We start from the raw sequence: 16,255 nt of genomic DNA on the forward strand, positions 1-16,255 counted from the left end.
CTTTATCTTTTTATATCATAAGAATATAGTGTGCTTTTATCACCTAATTACATCATTCAATGTTGCATTATCTCATAGAATTATGTTATGTTACATCATTTAGTATTACATTGTTTAATGATGAATCTTTTTAAAAATTTCATATATTTTCAAGTTGCTAGAAAGTTTCCTATTTTTCTTAGCTTTCATTAAAAATAAGTTGTAAATACACATTATATTAAAATAAAATTATAACAATAACATATGATATAAATAACGAAGAATACGTTATCAATTAAAATTCAATTGGTGACTAAAATAATATATAGCTCAAATAATAAATGTAAATTTGAAAAAAAAAATTATATTAACAAAAAATTATAAGAAATTGAAAAAAAAACATTAAAGTTTTAATTAAATGGTCCACAAATAATAATGTGGGTAGGATAATGAATCCCTACCTTTTGAAGACATAAAAGATCAACGTTGCGTACGTGTTTCAACAAACATTATTTATCCATTTATATTTTGGACTTTAGTTTTTCCTCCAATAAAGCTTCGGACGTCTCAAATATTTTCAATTATCTCTAATGTAAGTGTTTTAATTAAAAATATAACTTTGAAATCTAAGTTTGATAAGGAATCTTGATTGAAACTTGATGTGATATGAATTTTAAAACTTATAATTTTGAATAAGATTTTGAATGATAAAAAATAATAACTATTTTTTTCGGTTTGGAAATAATTAAAATGTGAAAAAAAATATTAAATTATAAATCTTATGAGAATTTTATATTAAAAATTACAATAATAGTTTAAAATAATGTGATATGGTGACGTTAGTATAAAATAAAATAAAGATACTTATACTGAAGATAACTTTAAAGTAGTGATTTTACAGTTTTCTTGTTTTTTCAAACCATAAAGCAGATAGAGAAAGAAAAAACTACATAAGGGTTTACTTTTTGCTAAATAAAGAACCCAAATTCAGAAGTGTTTGTACAAGAAATTGTCCTACAAATAGCAATAATAAATATCCACGAACGAGAATCTGCATTGGGAGTTTCCCTTCCATGAAATCCTGATAAAATTTTAACCTGCACATGCTCACGTAAAATGACAAAAATACTCTTAAAATAGAGGGGAATGTGGATAAAAATATAAATTTGAAATTTTTTTTCAAAACATTTTTCTGGATTTAGATTTTCAAGACATTATAGAAGATGATTTAAAATCCAATGATAAGGCATGTTGTTTAAGGAACAGATTGCAATCAACTAAATTTTTCAACCGTTATTACAGTTAAAAAAACCCACTTTCCTTACAAAACCAAACATACTGTTCCTAGGAGAGGACAGCCATGACATGAAAAATACATCAAGAGAATTATATTATATGATTAAAAACACGGTTGCCAAATGATCTAAGCACAGGAAGTACCTTTATGAGGACTCTATGATTCAAGGGATTAAGATCCTTGACGTCATCAGTTTCAAGTATACCAACAATGTCATCATCCTTCACAATAAGATGCTTTGTACCATTGAATTCTACCTCAGTACCAGCGTATTTGGAATACAGCACATGAAAGCATCAATTAGAGCCAACCCCACTCCTTCCCCAGAAAATTAAACACAGATCACATAAGGTTTAAAGACCTCCAACATAGCAGCACCATTACCTTCACACTAACATCCACTTTTGTCTTTCCTTCACCAACATCAACCACCTCACCTATTTTCAGAAAATAATTGATCTACCATTACCAATGTTCCAAAAGAATGCATTGGAATAGAACTCAGACTACCTTTAATACCAAATCAAATGGAGGATATAACGAAGGACTGAGTGAACTTACTCCGTGTAGTCACTCAAGTAAATAATATTTGGCCATTCTTCCTTACCTGCTAACACATTCCAAGCAAGCAACATCGTAGCACCGTAAAATTAAGAAAACTAAAGCTGCAACTGAATTTTACTTGTACAGGATGATTGCATAAAAATAAGCATTATGTTGCAGACATTTATTTTATAAATTTAATTTAAAAATTATGCTATCCTCACAACCATTGCATCTGGTTTAACTGTTTATCAAATCGACAGCCTATAATTAATGTGCATATCGGTAGTCATCAGATCAACAGCCTATAGTCAGTGTGCATATTGGTAATAAACGGTTGTGCAAGTACAAATATTTTTAGTGCTGAAAACGGTTTCTTCAAGAATCTTGGTATATTCCACTGCCAAGACCTGTCCATTAATTATTGATAGTAAACAAAAGGAAGAGATGATGGATAATTCATCAACAAAAACAAGGACAAGTGCTTTATTATACAAAAAAGAAAAAACATACGGTGATCTCAGGAACACCACTCTCTCGCATTCTGGAACATGCGCAACCAAGGACTAGGCCCATTCTTCTCTACATGCCAGTGCTTTGGATACCATGGGAACTGCCACATTAAGAAGCAACGTTCTGGATGAGGCATCATGGCAAGATGTCTCCCATCTGGGGAACAAATAGCTGCAGCCCCTAAAGGAGAGCCATTCACATTGAAAGGGTAGGCCTCAGTTGGATTCCCAGCATCATCACAATATCTTACAGGAGCTAACTCAGAATGAACTATTCGGTCAAATACACCTTCGTCTGGAAAGTAAGCTCTTCCTTCACCATGAGCAGCCCATATACCCATTGTGCTACCTTCCATGCCCCTGAACATCATAGCTGGTGAGGGCAGTATGGTAACACTTGTAAAGCGGCATTCAAACCGCCCTGACGCGTTATGAATGAACCTTGGTTGTGATAGGTCACCACCAGCACCATGCACACCCCCAATTTGTGGCCCAGGTACCCACCCCAACAAAGCCATTAGCTGACACCCGTTGCATACACCTAGACTAAAAGTGTCCGGTCGCTTGTAAAACTCCTGAAATTGCTGCAAAACATGCTCATTGAATCTTATGCAAGCAGACCAACCTTTTGCAGAATCAAGCACATCAGCATAGCTAAATCCACCAACAAACACAATTCCACGAAACTCTTGCAAAGACGTCTTTCGATTGAGAAGGTCTGACATAGTAACATCCCATGGCTCAAAACCAGCAGCATAAAATGCTGCAGCCATTTCTCGGTCTCCATTGCTTCCTTCTTCTCTAATCACAGCCACTTTAGGTTTCACAGTTGCAGACAAAAACTTTTCCTCAGTGAAGACAGGAAGATAGGTCAGATCCCATGAGGGTTCATATCGATGTTTTAGTCCTTCTTTCTCCATATCCACACAAGATGCCAGTCTTTGGAACCTTTCCAGCTGAAAACTGGTCTCTTCCCACATGTCCCTTAGAGTGCTAGTTTTTTCTGTTAAGAAAACCTCCCCATCAACCTTAACTTCTATTGATGGACTGGCAGTTACTTGACCAATGATTTCAGCTGAAACTCCCACATTGATCAATTTGTCCATTACCAAAGTCAGATTTTTCTTGCTTACCTCAAGAACTAACCCAAGCTCTTCAGCATAGAGTGTTTGGAAGAGGCTGTTACCTTGAGATGTCATGTCCAAATTAAGTCCGCAATTACCAGCAAATGCCATCTCTAAGGCACAAACAAGCAGCCCACCATCGCTGATATCATGGCCAGCAGAGATCAGTTCATCAGTAAGAAGATCTTGAACACCTTCAAAGACCTTTTTAAGGTAAGGAACGTCATCAAGATCAGGGCACTCATCCCCAACTTGGTCAAACGCCTGGGCAAAAGCAGATCCACCTAACCGCCTCTGACCTTTTGACAAATCAATATGAAGCAAAACACCTTCATCCTTAAGTTTTAAGTCTGGAGTCACTGTTTTTGTTATATCAGCACAGGTAACATAAACACTGATAACAAGATTTCCAGGAGCCTTGACAACTTCTCCATCAGAATGGGCTGCCATAGAAAGGCTGTCTTTCCCTCCATCAATAGCAATGCCAAGTTCAATCATTGCTTCAGATAAAGATATGGCAGCATCATACATGTCAGCTCCTTCCCCATCAAGCTTGGCAGCATACATCCAATTACCACTAGCCTTGACATCAGAAAGGGAAGTGACCTTCGCCCATACAAGATTTGTTAGTGCTTCTCCAACAGCCAACCGAGCCATTGCTTTGGGGTCTAACAAGCCTTTAATTGGCTGTTCCCCAATGGCACAAGCACCTCCAGTCAAATCAGTAAAAGTTTGAGCTGTAACAGCAACATCGGCAAGGGGAATCTGCAAAGGACCAACAGTTTGCTGCTGAGCAACTAGACCAGTAACACACCTATCAACTTTTGTTGTTAAGAAACGTTTTGAACAGACAGATGGTAAACTCAACACTCTCTTCAAAGAATCTATCACTGTAATCCCAGGGGCAATATCAAGTGGCTCCCGCTCATAGACCACCCGATTAAAGTGAAAAGACTTTTTAGGCATGTTACCAAGGACTTTCTCCAATTCAAGATCAACTGCAGGCGGAGGTGGAGGAAGTCCATTTGAAATACACTGTTGGGTTGCTAAGCGATCGACTAACACAACACGTCCATCACCACTAATAGTTCCAATAACAGCCATTGAAACTTTTTCCCTGCTACAGATTGATTCCAAGAGATCACGACTTTCAGGCTTCACCAAGATTGCATCCTGCTCCTGATACTCTGCCCCCCAAATTTCTAGAACAGACATTGTATGATCACCAACAACAATTGCTCGGACATCTATCTCAGCACCCTTTGGATATATAATTTCCTTCACAACATTGCAGTTCCCACCAGCACCCTGATCATGAATGCTGATTATTGGGTTTTTATCCCCCATCTCAATACAGGCCCGAACAAGACGATATAGTTTTTGAGCCATCTCAGCATCCCCACGTTGCACAGCATTGAAATCAAGCTCTGCATCATTCTGCCCACTGACCATGCTTGAGGCTGCCCCACCTCCCATACCAATGCGATAAGCTGGGCCTCCAATCTTGACAACCAGCATCCCAATGTCAGGTTCTCCCTTTGTTATATGAAGGTGGTCTATCTGTCCAATGCCTGCACTGAACATGATTGGCTTCAACCATTCTCGCCTCTCCCCGCTAGGAAGTCTCATTCCAAAAGTTCTGCAGAAACCCTGGATCAATGGCTCTCCAAATTTGTTCCCATAATCAGATGCGCCGTTACTAGAATCTATAAGAATCTGTAAAGGTGGTGCCAAATTCGATGGATAAGTAAAGGAGGGATCTTCCCATGGAGCATAAAAGCCTGACGTGTTGAGATTCCCAACACAATAACCAGCTGTAGCTGCCTGGACAAAGGAGCCCCTTCCAGTAGCATGTGTATCCCTAATGCGACCTCCTGCACCCGTCTCTGCACCAGGATAAGGTGCCACTGCGCATGGAAAATTATGTGTTTCAGCTGTAAATAGTATATCTAACTCACTTACTGCAATTTCTAATGGACATGAGGAGCCAGGCTGAACTGGTCGGAGCTGCTTTACAGGGAAACCCCTTATAGCACTTGAGTTATCCTTAAACCCAATAACTGAGTTATTTGGATTTGCCTGCAGAGTACTTTTCACAATTTGCATTAGAGTCTTATTCATAAGTTGTCCATCAATGAAAATGTTTCCAGTAAAAAACCAATGTCTGCTATGCTCACTGTTGGATTGCGCAATATCAAACAACTCCACATTTGTCGGGTTACGCTTAATGTCTTCTCTGAAAAGTTTGGTGTAGAATTCTAAATCCTGGTCATCAAAGGCAAAACCCATCTCTAAATTAATCTCTTCTAATGCCTTCCGTCCCCTCTCCATAACAGGTATATAACGAATCTCCTCGGGAACAATACTAGTCTCAAAGGATGTTAACTTCTGACTATAAACACATTCAGTCATTCTATCATGCACCATAAATGCAAATTCATTTATTTGATTATCTTGCAGTGCACTTGTGGTGAACAACAAGTACCTCCTTGACCGTTCCAAACGGGTGACTTCCGTCAATCCACAAGCATGGCAAATTGCCACAGCATTAGTAGACCAAGCTGTGGTAAATGACAACCTGGGACCAACCTCGACTATAACTGGAGTCAATCCCTCCTTCCTCTTCTTCTCAAGAAAGCTCTCATTTCCCAGATTCTCGGGCTCAAATGTTTCTTCAAGAAGCCATTTAAGGACAGAAATTTTTTCACTCGAAAGTTGTGAACTAAGGCCAACATTATAACATTGCTCCGTTTGTATTTCCACGATCTGACTACAGATTTTCACCTGAGCATCCTTTAAAAGCTCAGCAGCTGCACTTTTTTGCATAAACGGTACCCGGAATAAATGAACAACCTCCGAGGCAGGCATCTCAACCAAGCCAGGTTGCTCTTCTACAACTGCTCTGGGATTTTCTTGAGCGTGACACCTTAAAGACAAAGCTCTTCGAGTTGATCCCAAAGCCCAATTCCTATTCCAAAGCGTACCCCAAAGCATGTGACTTCTATGTTTCTGAGGCTTCTTCTTCAAGAACAATGTCTGCCTTGAAGTACCCTGAAACCAAAATCAACAAAACCCATAAACAAAGATGCATTTTCATTTGCCAAATTAAACATAGTGCACCAACTAGTCAACGACAAAGATATAAACAAAACAAACACAAACCCATGTCAACCTATGCTAGTTTGCTAGTTTAACACGCTTCACCAAGTAATACACGAACAACTGAAATAATAACAACCTATGCCAAAGGAACAAAACTTAAACGAATCAAAATATGCTATTACGAGCATCAAAGCTTGAAACACCCCTCCCCCAAAAAAAATGACGACAACAACAATTAATAAATAAAAGGGGTCCATCAAATAATGCTAATTCAAAGACACGGAGGAAAACCAAACCTGCAGCAATTGAGACACCCCAAATTCCGTGACAGCCGCCATGTCCTCGATCAAGTGTTGGGAAGCTCTTAAACAAGAATAGAGGGCGAAAAATAAAATCTTTGAGGACTAAGCAGAATCATAAAAGGTTATGGTGCGAATAAAAGTGAAACGAAGAATACCGAAACAAAAAGAGTGTGGCAGCAGCGTAAAACAAAGAGGGTTTTGATGAGGCAAGAATAAAAAAAAAACTCTGTTGATTGCTTTGGCGCTATTTCTTATTCTTCAATTTTATATTCTTTTTATCCAACTCCTCTGTTTCATAGATCTATTCTTTTTCTTTGTCTCATAAATTTTGAAACTTCCTAAAAATTAAAAGTTGTATTTATACACTTTTCAGCATAGTGAAATATCAAATATTAATTAATTTCAATTATAAAAAAAAATAGTGAATCCAAATTGTTTTGATTTGAAGGTTGCTTGGTATAAATGTGGATATTATATTTTTAATTAATATTTTTAGGTATTAATAACAAAATTAATGCAGTATTATACTTGTAATATTTTTCAGTATAATAAAAAAGAAATAAAATTAATTTCTTGATGCAGTAAAGAATAATTTTTAAGAAATTTTGTGATAAGGATGGATTTTAAATTAGATTTTTTTTCCCTGATTTAGATTAAGAAACTAGTAATATTATTATTATATGGCCCTTCACTATACTCCAAGTATAATTGGCTCTTCGCTGAACTCTAAGTACAAAGATTTTCTTTTTAAAATTTCAATGGTTATCAAATATTAAAATATTTGAAACTAATAATTGATGAGATAAAATGTTTCAATATAAACTTTATCTTCTGTTGTTGTATAAAATTCACTCCTATGTACTACATTTTTTTACATTGCTGTGTTTATTTTAACATCAAAATATAGTTTGTGCTTAGTTTAATAAACATACAGATATTATTATTATCATTATTTTTATATTTAATAGGTGTTTAGGTAACTAAATATATATTATATAAATTTAAATTTAAATATATATGCCTACTTATAAAAGAATTTTCCATTATAACTATTTTTTTATTTGAATATGTGTTCTAATATTTGGTAATAATAATTATCACAGATAGTTTTTCACGTACTTTTTATATATATCTTATTGTATATTTCTATTTAATACTGTCTACATTTATATATAAAAAACTTTCTCATTATAATTGTTTTTTATATACTTTTTATTTCTTATTTTATCTTACAGATAAATTCTAATACTTAGCAATCATAGTTATTTTATTTTTTTTAATCTTGATAAGAGTACACAAATAAAAAAATAATAAATAAAATTTTTAATTTTTTAAAATTGAAAAAATTATGAATGATATGTTTTATATAATTTAATTAGTGAAAATATTTGTTAACAACATTTTTATTTATTTTGAATAATATGTATAAAGACATTCCCATCAATCTTTATCTTTATTTGATTTTCCTTTCATGAAGAATTTAATGTTTTCTTCTTAAAAGAGAGAATTTGATATTTTAAATATATGAATACACATAAATTTATATTTCATTTAAATAAATATAAATACACATATAATAATAATAATAAAAATAAAAAATACAAATATACAAAACACAAACATTTAAAATAATTTATAAATTTATATTTATAATATAAACATGTGAATAATAACATCATTTATTCAAATTTTAATATTAAAAAAAATATAATATTAAAAAAACAGATATACCCCACGATAGCACTTATATTTCTGCTAGTGTATATAAATCAAAATGATATAAAAAATTACAAGATCATAAAACACAACTAACATACTAGTTTAGTAACTATTCACTTAAACCTATCATAATTAGTATCAATATATCTATAACTAATTATCTTAAATTTTAAATCTTATTAAAGATAAATTTTTTCTCATCAATTATATATAAATATATATATTTATATATAATTGGTTATTAACTACTTCTCCACTACTTACTACTAGTATCTACTATTATGTTTGAGAATCGATTTTATACTGAATGGATTTTATTTAGCAAATTCATATAATAATATAATTTTTTTACATATTTTAAAGAATGTTGATAATTCTTCACTTTTAAACACAAATTAAATTTTGTTTTTTTTTTCAATTATCAATTAATCAATATATACACAATCAACATTGATTTTAAAACCATACTAAATCTCATTAATTGACCAACGACATCATTTCAATACCTCATAATCTTACCACCAATTTAATATCACAAAATACAAATCAATATATTACTTAAAAATTGTTCAACTCTCCCCTATTTACTAGTCGTTTATTTACTAAACAATAACAACTTCAACGTAGAAGAATAAAATGTGAGATTTATAATCTTCAGACCTAAAACTAAAACACTTATCAAAAGTGAAACCACCGAGTTAACAACTTTTTCAATTAGTCAAATATATAAAACTTTGAAACACTTACACTTAAAAACAAAATATATTTAAAAATAAAAAAGAATTTTACTCCAAATCAAACTTCAATGAATTAGAAACTACTAAGATGCATTCATCCTTAATTGATGAGATTTGACTAAAATTTCTTTTAAAAATATGTTAAAGAAATTTAAGAACTTAGAGAGTGTTAAGAAAATTAAAGAAATAATAATTTCAAAATTGAGTAATTAAGTAATTAATTATAATTTATATTCTTAAAATGTTAACATTAATGATTATAAATCCATATATTTTAAACTGGTAAAAGTCGGTTCTTAAATTAATTGTTTTCTTTTACAAGTATATTTGTGTTATTTATGTGTCATGTATCTGTTTCAAATTTCAATAATAATCTCCAGTGTTTTTTTCATGGAAAAAAAATTCTTACCATGTGTACAAACTACAAATAACAAATACTTCTAATATATTGATTTATTCGAACATAAAATTATTCTAAAATATTCTTTTGTTGATATAAAAATGTATATTGTTTAAAAATGTATTAATAAGTATATAATAAATCATTTTGTTATTACTTCCAATAACCTAAATAATTTTTTATTACGTCCTCATTACTCACGTTTAAATAAAAAGATTTTACTTATTTAGATTTTTTTTACGGTTAATTATTTAAATCAAAATATTTTCATACACCACCATGAATTTTAAATCAAAATATTTTAATACATCCACTATGAATGACCTGTTCCAAAATTTGCTAAACATGTTATCTTTTTTTTATATAAAGTTTTCGTGTTAGGCATTATTATGCAAATCTCAGTTAAGCTGACACCTCAAGTAACAACAATCATCTATCATCACATGAAAAAAAATTATTAAAAAAAAATAAAAAAAAATAAAATAAAATACAACTATATAATGGTAATAACACGTTCTTTAAGAAATTTTTTTGAACTTTTGTAGACAAAGCTTCACCAAACTAAAGCATTTCACCCACCAATTAAACCAAATTTGTCCAATTCTCTTTTAGTACAATTTTATCTTTATAGATATTTATCATTTCAATTTTCAAGAACCATAAACAAAAGAAATATATGCGTACAAAATATTAAACCAGTGTTAATAGTTTGTTTGACACTTCAAAGAATAAATACACCAATTTAATGAATTAATATTTTAACTATATTCATTTTATTTTTTAATTAAAAATATTATTATAAGGAGTTGTCATGAATAGAGGGTTCAAAGAATTTTTTCATTAACTTTATATCTATCCACTAGATAGGTTGTTAGTTATGGGTCACTCATCGTTTCCAATCAGAATTTAGAACCCTAGCAAAACCTACCTTCTCTCTCAAATTGAAGCCCCACACACTTTTTCTTCTTCTTCTTCTTTGATTTGCTTTTTATATTATTTAATTTTTAATTCTTAATCTAACTGTGAAGAAATTTAACACCATCGATGCATTAAAAAGAAAAAAAAAATCACTGTAAAATGTAATTTGGATTATCTAGTTGTTCTGGAGCAGTTTTTCACAGATTAAAGCAAATATGCTCCTGATTTGATTTTTTCCCACTACATTTTTTCCCTAACTTTTCTAGTTCAATTCAAAATTTCTACAGTATTAATATTTTTGACTTGATTCGTCTTTGACTTTTGATGTTTTGAAAGAATATTGTATTGGTTGATGATGTGAATTTGTGATAAAGATTAGTAGCGGTTTCATCAAATGGAAATTTAATGTCACAAACTTTATGACGGCTACTTGCCATAAATAACTAGGAGATGTTCAAAGTTATAGAATTAGTTTAGACATAATTGTGAAACATTCTAAGATTTTTTATTTAATACTATGGAGAGAAATAAGGAAAATTCACTTAGCCATACGAAAAATTCAAAATTTCTATTATTGGTATGTATATATGTAACTAACTAAACTTATTTTCCTACATCTTTCTACTTAATATACTTATTATTTTGTTTATAACAATATTAGATAGATATTATTATTTTGAGTTGACATGTATATATGATTATGAATATATATAGATACGATAAAAATCATCTCATTGCTGAAATACTACTCTCACATGCTACACATTTTTTGTTTTTCATCTACTTTTTTTTTATCACATCATATCTTCAATTTATCAATATCTCATTCTAGAATTTGAATACGATCACCTTGCGTGAGAAATAAATCATACATGTTGAAAGAAAAACATTCACATCATTTGTATTCAATCAAATTGTTCCCTTTTTCTCTTCACCTTAATTTTCACTTAACTTTCGCTCAAAATCTTCCCATTTCACCAAATAGCTTGCTACATTCTATCATTTTTCCCCATGATCATTAGACCAATCAGAAATTAAATCTCAGTAATTTACTCTAACCATACAAAGAAAAAACCCTACTATAGAAAGAAAAAAATGAATTCCTTGCTAGAATAATCTACATTGATTAATTGATTAAAAAGGAATATGTGTTGAGAGGCATTATCTAAAGTTCTGTGGCATGCATGCCAGGTGTTTGATTAAGCAAGAGGGCAAGCTCCCACTATTCGGTCAGAGTAGAGAGTAGAGGCATTATCTTATCTCCAGTTTCCTATCATACGTATACATGTGCGCCAGGTGTTTGATTTTGGGGTTGCCACCGAAACTCCACCAGAGACTGGTGTCAACCCTCCACCGACACATGATCAATGCAGTATTCAACCAAGACACACATTAACTTACAATTACAAGGAATGCCAAAATAAACTTTGTATGAAATGTTGATTAACAGCTTAAGTGTATATTAGAATGAAATGGTTATTTCCTCTGAGAGAATTCAGAAGTCACAGCAGAGAGCAAGAAAAGAGGTAGCCAAGGGAGGATGCATTTGAATTATGGTTTGCCTATTAGTGGAAAACCAGGCTGTCATCTGAACTATTGCTCAAGTGGCCTAGGGTTTTATTTCATCATATTAGACAAACTTAACCCCACTAACATTCTTAATTTACATCACTACAACCCTACAACACACATCAAAGGACATTATTCATATTTCATGTTCATCAAGGATCTATCATACCCATTCTTACTTCATTCAGCCACTCCTTAAATCACATCAGTAACTAACATTAAGACCAAGCCATTTTGTTTCTACTATTTTACAACACTACAAAAAATACAATACATCATATTCATTTTGATTGCACTAACCGTTAGTATAACCTACAAAAATATCAATAACACACTAATTATGACATGCATCAATTTTGTATACAACGGAATTAATAGAAATATTTTCTCTCTCTTTATTGTATCATTTATTAGATCTCGTATTCCTCTCTTAGTTGTAAAATTTGTTCTATCCAAATGGCTAATAGTATAGTTTTTCAAATTAATGCAAGACACTTATATAGTGTTAAATAATGCAGATGGATTTCAACCACACAGATGAAATATGAAAGAAGTTACAGTTTCCCACATTCAACATATTATTCCAAAACATATGAAAATGAGAATATATAAAGTGTCAAATTGATGAACAAATTGAGCAAGAAAGCAAGCAAAAGTGAGATACGAAAAGGAATAGCTAAGGATCAGTACAAGATTTTGAAAACCCTTGGTCCGATGAATACTTCAATTAAAAATACAGTGGACACAATTATGGTACGCATCCCATACTTGATGTCCATCGATAACTATTATCTAAAAAATTTATAAAACGATGTTGGCTAAACGGGTTTCTAAGCACGAGTGACACAGACCAAAAGGCCAAGACCATAAACAATATTATCCACCATGGGTCCAACTTTAATGGGTGCAGGTTGGTTCTTAGAAAATACTAAAAAGCAAACCCCGTAAAACCTAGAAAACAAAAACAAGGGGAACTACACCCAGACAACCTTTTTTTTACACCACCTCACATGAGGCATAATAATGTTGACTGAGTTTAAGCAGTATGGTCTATTCTAAAGTCCAAACAAACAGCATGCATGAGATGAGATGAGAGTGATTTGATTCATTGAGGGAAAGGGAGATGAACCGACCATATCACTGTCACCCCTTCCCTTCTCTTTAAAGAAGTGTTTGTTCCATTTCCATATGAATGTAGCAAGTGCCAAAACATTCAATGTGGCATAGCCTCCAATTAATACAAGGAAGAGTCAAACAACACGTTTGCTTACCACAAATTCCAGCACACAGCTAGCTAGCTCCACTCTTATTCCGGACCATTTCAAACTCCATCCTTATTACCTACACATAATCATAATCCAACTCTTCCTCACACAAAAAAAGCAGATCCATTAGACACAAGAGAAACAAACAAATAAACAAACCAGTGCTGCTACAAAGTGTCTTAAAGATGATGATGATAATAATAATAATAATAACATCTGCTTGACTCGAGTCTCTTTCAGAAGCAAAATTAACAAAAGGAACCAAAAAAACAACCGCCTAGTCTTATGCTTACAAAGAAAAACCGTCAGAAAAATTAACATACTTAATTCACATGTCAGTAAGATTAAGCAAATCCATCATATCAGAAGGAGGGTGGAGGACGAGGTGGAGCAGCTCCCCAATATACATCATGAGGCATGTTCTGACCATTGTGTAGCAAATTAGGAGGCAAATTATACATGGCCATTGAAACTTGTTCACCCAAACCCTGAGATTGTTGTTGTGGCTGCTGCTGCTGCTGTTGTTGCACTTGCATTTCCTCTTCACCTTGTTCTTCCTCCAGCGGCAGCCTCTCGTAGGTAGCATTGGCGAACGTGGCGGCGATCACCATCACCGGCCCGGAGGCCACCAGAGAACCCGCAACGGTGCCGCCAACAACCTGCCCCTGCCCTCCGGCCAAGTAGACGGAGAGTCCGGTGGCGCCGGGAGGCGAGGGGGAGGGCAAAAACGCGCCGGAGAGGGAGAGAATCTCGAACCTTCCGTGGAGGGTGATGACTCCGGTGGGCGCGGCGGGCTGTCGGAGAGTGACGTTGGTGACAATGCCGCTGCCGCTGAGGACCGACACGCCTCGGTGGCGGCGGTTGGCGAAGGCGGCGATGCTCTCCGCGACGTCGCTGCCGCTGGCGATTTCCAACACGTGGCTTCGGAGCGCGTTGGGGCTTTCTTTGGTTATGACAATCGGCGGCTTGGGCTTGTTCTTGGACCCGGGAGGCCTTCCACGTGGCCTCCGACCGCCGCTTCCGGGCTCCGAACCTTCGTGGCTTCCGAGGTTCTGGTTCTGGTCGTCCCCGTTGTCCCTGCTGACCTCTTCCTCCGTGGTGTTGGTGTTGGCGTTGGTGTTGCTGTTGCTGCTATTGGTCGGAGTAGTATTCGCGTTGTTATTGTTCTCCATCAACTCTTGCTCTCTAATCATCCCCACATTCCCAGCCCACCAGCGGTTGGCCATGTTCGCCTCTGAAGCTTTATTTTATGTCGAAAAGAGATATAAGGATGAAAAGAATAGACAGGGGAGATCTGTGTCTGAATCAGGCACGAAAGACATGCTTTTTGCATGTAAACCCTAACCACACATGTAAACAGGAGGAGTCACATCCACCTAAAAATCAAAGAAGGTGAAAGTGGAGGAAAAAGGGTGTGTAGAAGTACAAGAGAAGATAAGAGAAGAGTTGAGGTTGAGGTTGGGGTTGAAGTTGAAGGTGAAGGAAGTGTTTTTAGTTGACAAAAACGCAGTGTTTTCGGGGGGTTGTTGTTGTTGCAGCAGAAAGGATATAATACGGTAATATGGTAATATGCTTTTGTAATTGTACCTCAATCTATGCCACTAAAAGGGTCAGATTAGTACGGGGCAAAAGATGGAAACAGTGGGAAGTACCTTGAGAGTGAGCGGGGTCCTCTATGCTTGTTCTTTTTTTTATATATATTTTATGGGAGAAGGAGAAGGAAGATGATGTTAGCAACATCAATTGCAACAGCAGCACCATCAATGATGAAATAAATGGTTTTGTTATGTTATGATATGATATGCATTAGAAAGAAGTAGTATTGAAGGATGAAGTGGTTTTGGGGAGTCTCCCTGGTAAGCGGTTCTTGTGTTGTGTTCAAAGTTTTCAACTTCCGAAGCAAGCAGAACTCCATCCACTTGTTGATGTGGTGTCACTTACTCACCCAGCAAGTTGGCCCAGATGGAGAAGTAAAAACAGTTTTGAGTTTTCATTCCCAATTTACTCTGTTACCCTTCTCTCTTCCTCATTCATCAAGTGCTACTTCCTACCATGCTCCCTTCCAATGACGCGTGCCCTTCTGCTTTTCCTCTTCTCACTCTTCTCCTTCTCCCAATAATTTCACCTCTCACTTTTACATCACAACAAATACACCTTTTTCTTACTTTTTATTCTATCAACAATTACTGCAATACCCACTTTCAACAAAAACATACCAACTTATCATGCACAACCTTGTGTTTTCCCACACCCCAACAACCTTAACTGCTGTATTTACAATAATACACAGAAGTTAAATCTTGTTTTACAGCAATAAAATACTCAGAAGGTTAAAAATGCCACCTTTTTAACTCTCTAGTTTCAAGATTTTGGTTGGCATCTTCGTATATTTATTGGGACGCAGAAGTGTAAGTCAATTCAAGTTCAGGTTTTATGATTATAAAGGTTCAGAAGATAGAAATACGTGAGACGTGAGTAGGTTGACAAGATAGAAATACAATAAAAAAGCATTAAAGGTATTTGGTTATAAGTAAAAAGATTAGGTCAGTTATTCATCCTCTGAACTAAACAACACCTTAACAGTGATTAAAGTGAGTTTGGTGGATGAGATTTTAATGTTATTGGAGAAAAATATATAATATTTTTTGAAGGGTCTGAAATAAAAATGAAAATGAAAAAAAAGAAAAGGAATAAAGAAGATTATAAGGAGGGCGGCAGGAGCAGGAGTGGGACACATCAATGTCTGCAAATGGCGACAAAAATAACGAATGCCAAGGTCTCTGAAACA

General features: G+C 34.3%; 2 protein-coding genes across 7 annotated transcripts; both read right to left on the bottom strand.

Annotated features, from left to right (window-relative positions):
• Nucleotides 1-822: 822 nt before the first annotated feature.
• Nucleotides 823-7,133, bottom strand: LOC137814990 (putative phosphoribosylformylglycinamidine synthase, chloroplastic/mitochondrial). 6 transcript variants are annotated; one of them, XR_011081708.2, is made up of 6 exons: nucleotides 6,854-7,043; nucleotides 2,333-6,506; nucleotides 1,838-1,883; nucleotides 1,661-1,713; nucleotides 1,420-1,529; nucleotides 823-1,076 (listed from the first exon to the last, which is right to left on the bottom strand). XR_011081708.2 is itself a non-coding variant. In XM_068617981.2 (3 exons), exons 1-2 carry the CDS (start codon nucleotides 6,893-6,895, stop codon nucleotides 2,340-2,342), a joined length of 4,209 nt encoding a protein of 1,402 aa, XP_068474082.1. In that variant the 5' UTR covers nucleotides 6,896-7,043; the 3' UTR covers nucleotides 2,174-2,229; nucleotides 2,333-2,339. The 6 variants fall into 6 exon arrangements, 3 of the variants coding, with proteins under 3 accessions (XP_068474082.1, XP_068474081.1, XP_068474080.1); XR_011081706.2 differs by having other exon boundaries at nucleotides 1,420-1,713; XR_011081707.2 differs by lacking the exon at nucleotides 1,838-1,883 and having other exon boundaries at nucleotides 1,420-1,713.
• A 6,499-nt stretch (nucleotides 7,134-13,632) lies between these two features.
• Nucleotides 13,633-15,593, bottom strand: AGF2 (AT-hook protein of GA feedback 2). Its single transcript, XM_068617982.2, has one exon. It carries the CDS (start codon nucleotides 14,691-14,693, stop codon nucleotides 13,830-13,832), a length of 864 nt encoding a protein of 287 aa, XP_068474083.1. The 5' UTR covers nucleotides 14,694-15,593; the 3' UTR covers nucleotides 13,633-13,829.
• Nucleotides 15,594-16,255: the final 662 nt, after the last annotated feature.

Source organism: Phaseolus vulgaris, chromosome 1 (assembly GCF_051622355.1).
Source record: "Phaseolus vulgaris cultivar YP4 chromosome 1, ASM5162235v1, whole genome shotgun sequence".
Classification (NCBI taxonomy): Eukaryota; Viridiplantae; Streptophyta; class Magnoliopsida; order Fabales; family Fabaceae; genus Phaseolus; species Phaseolus vulgaris.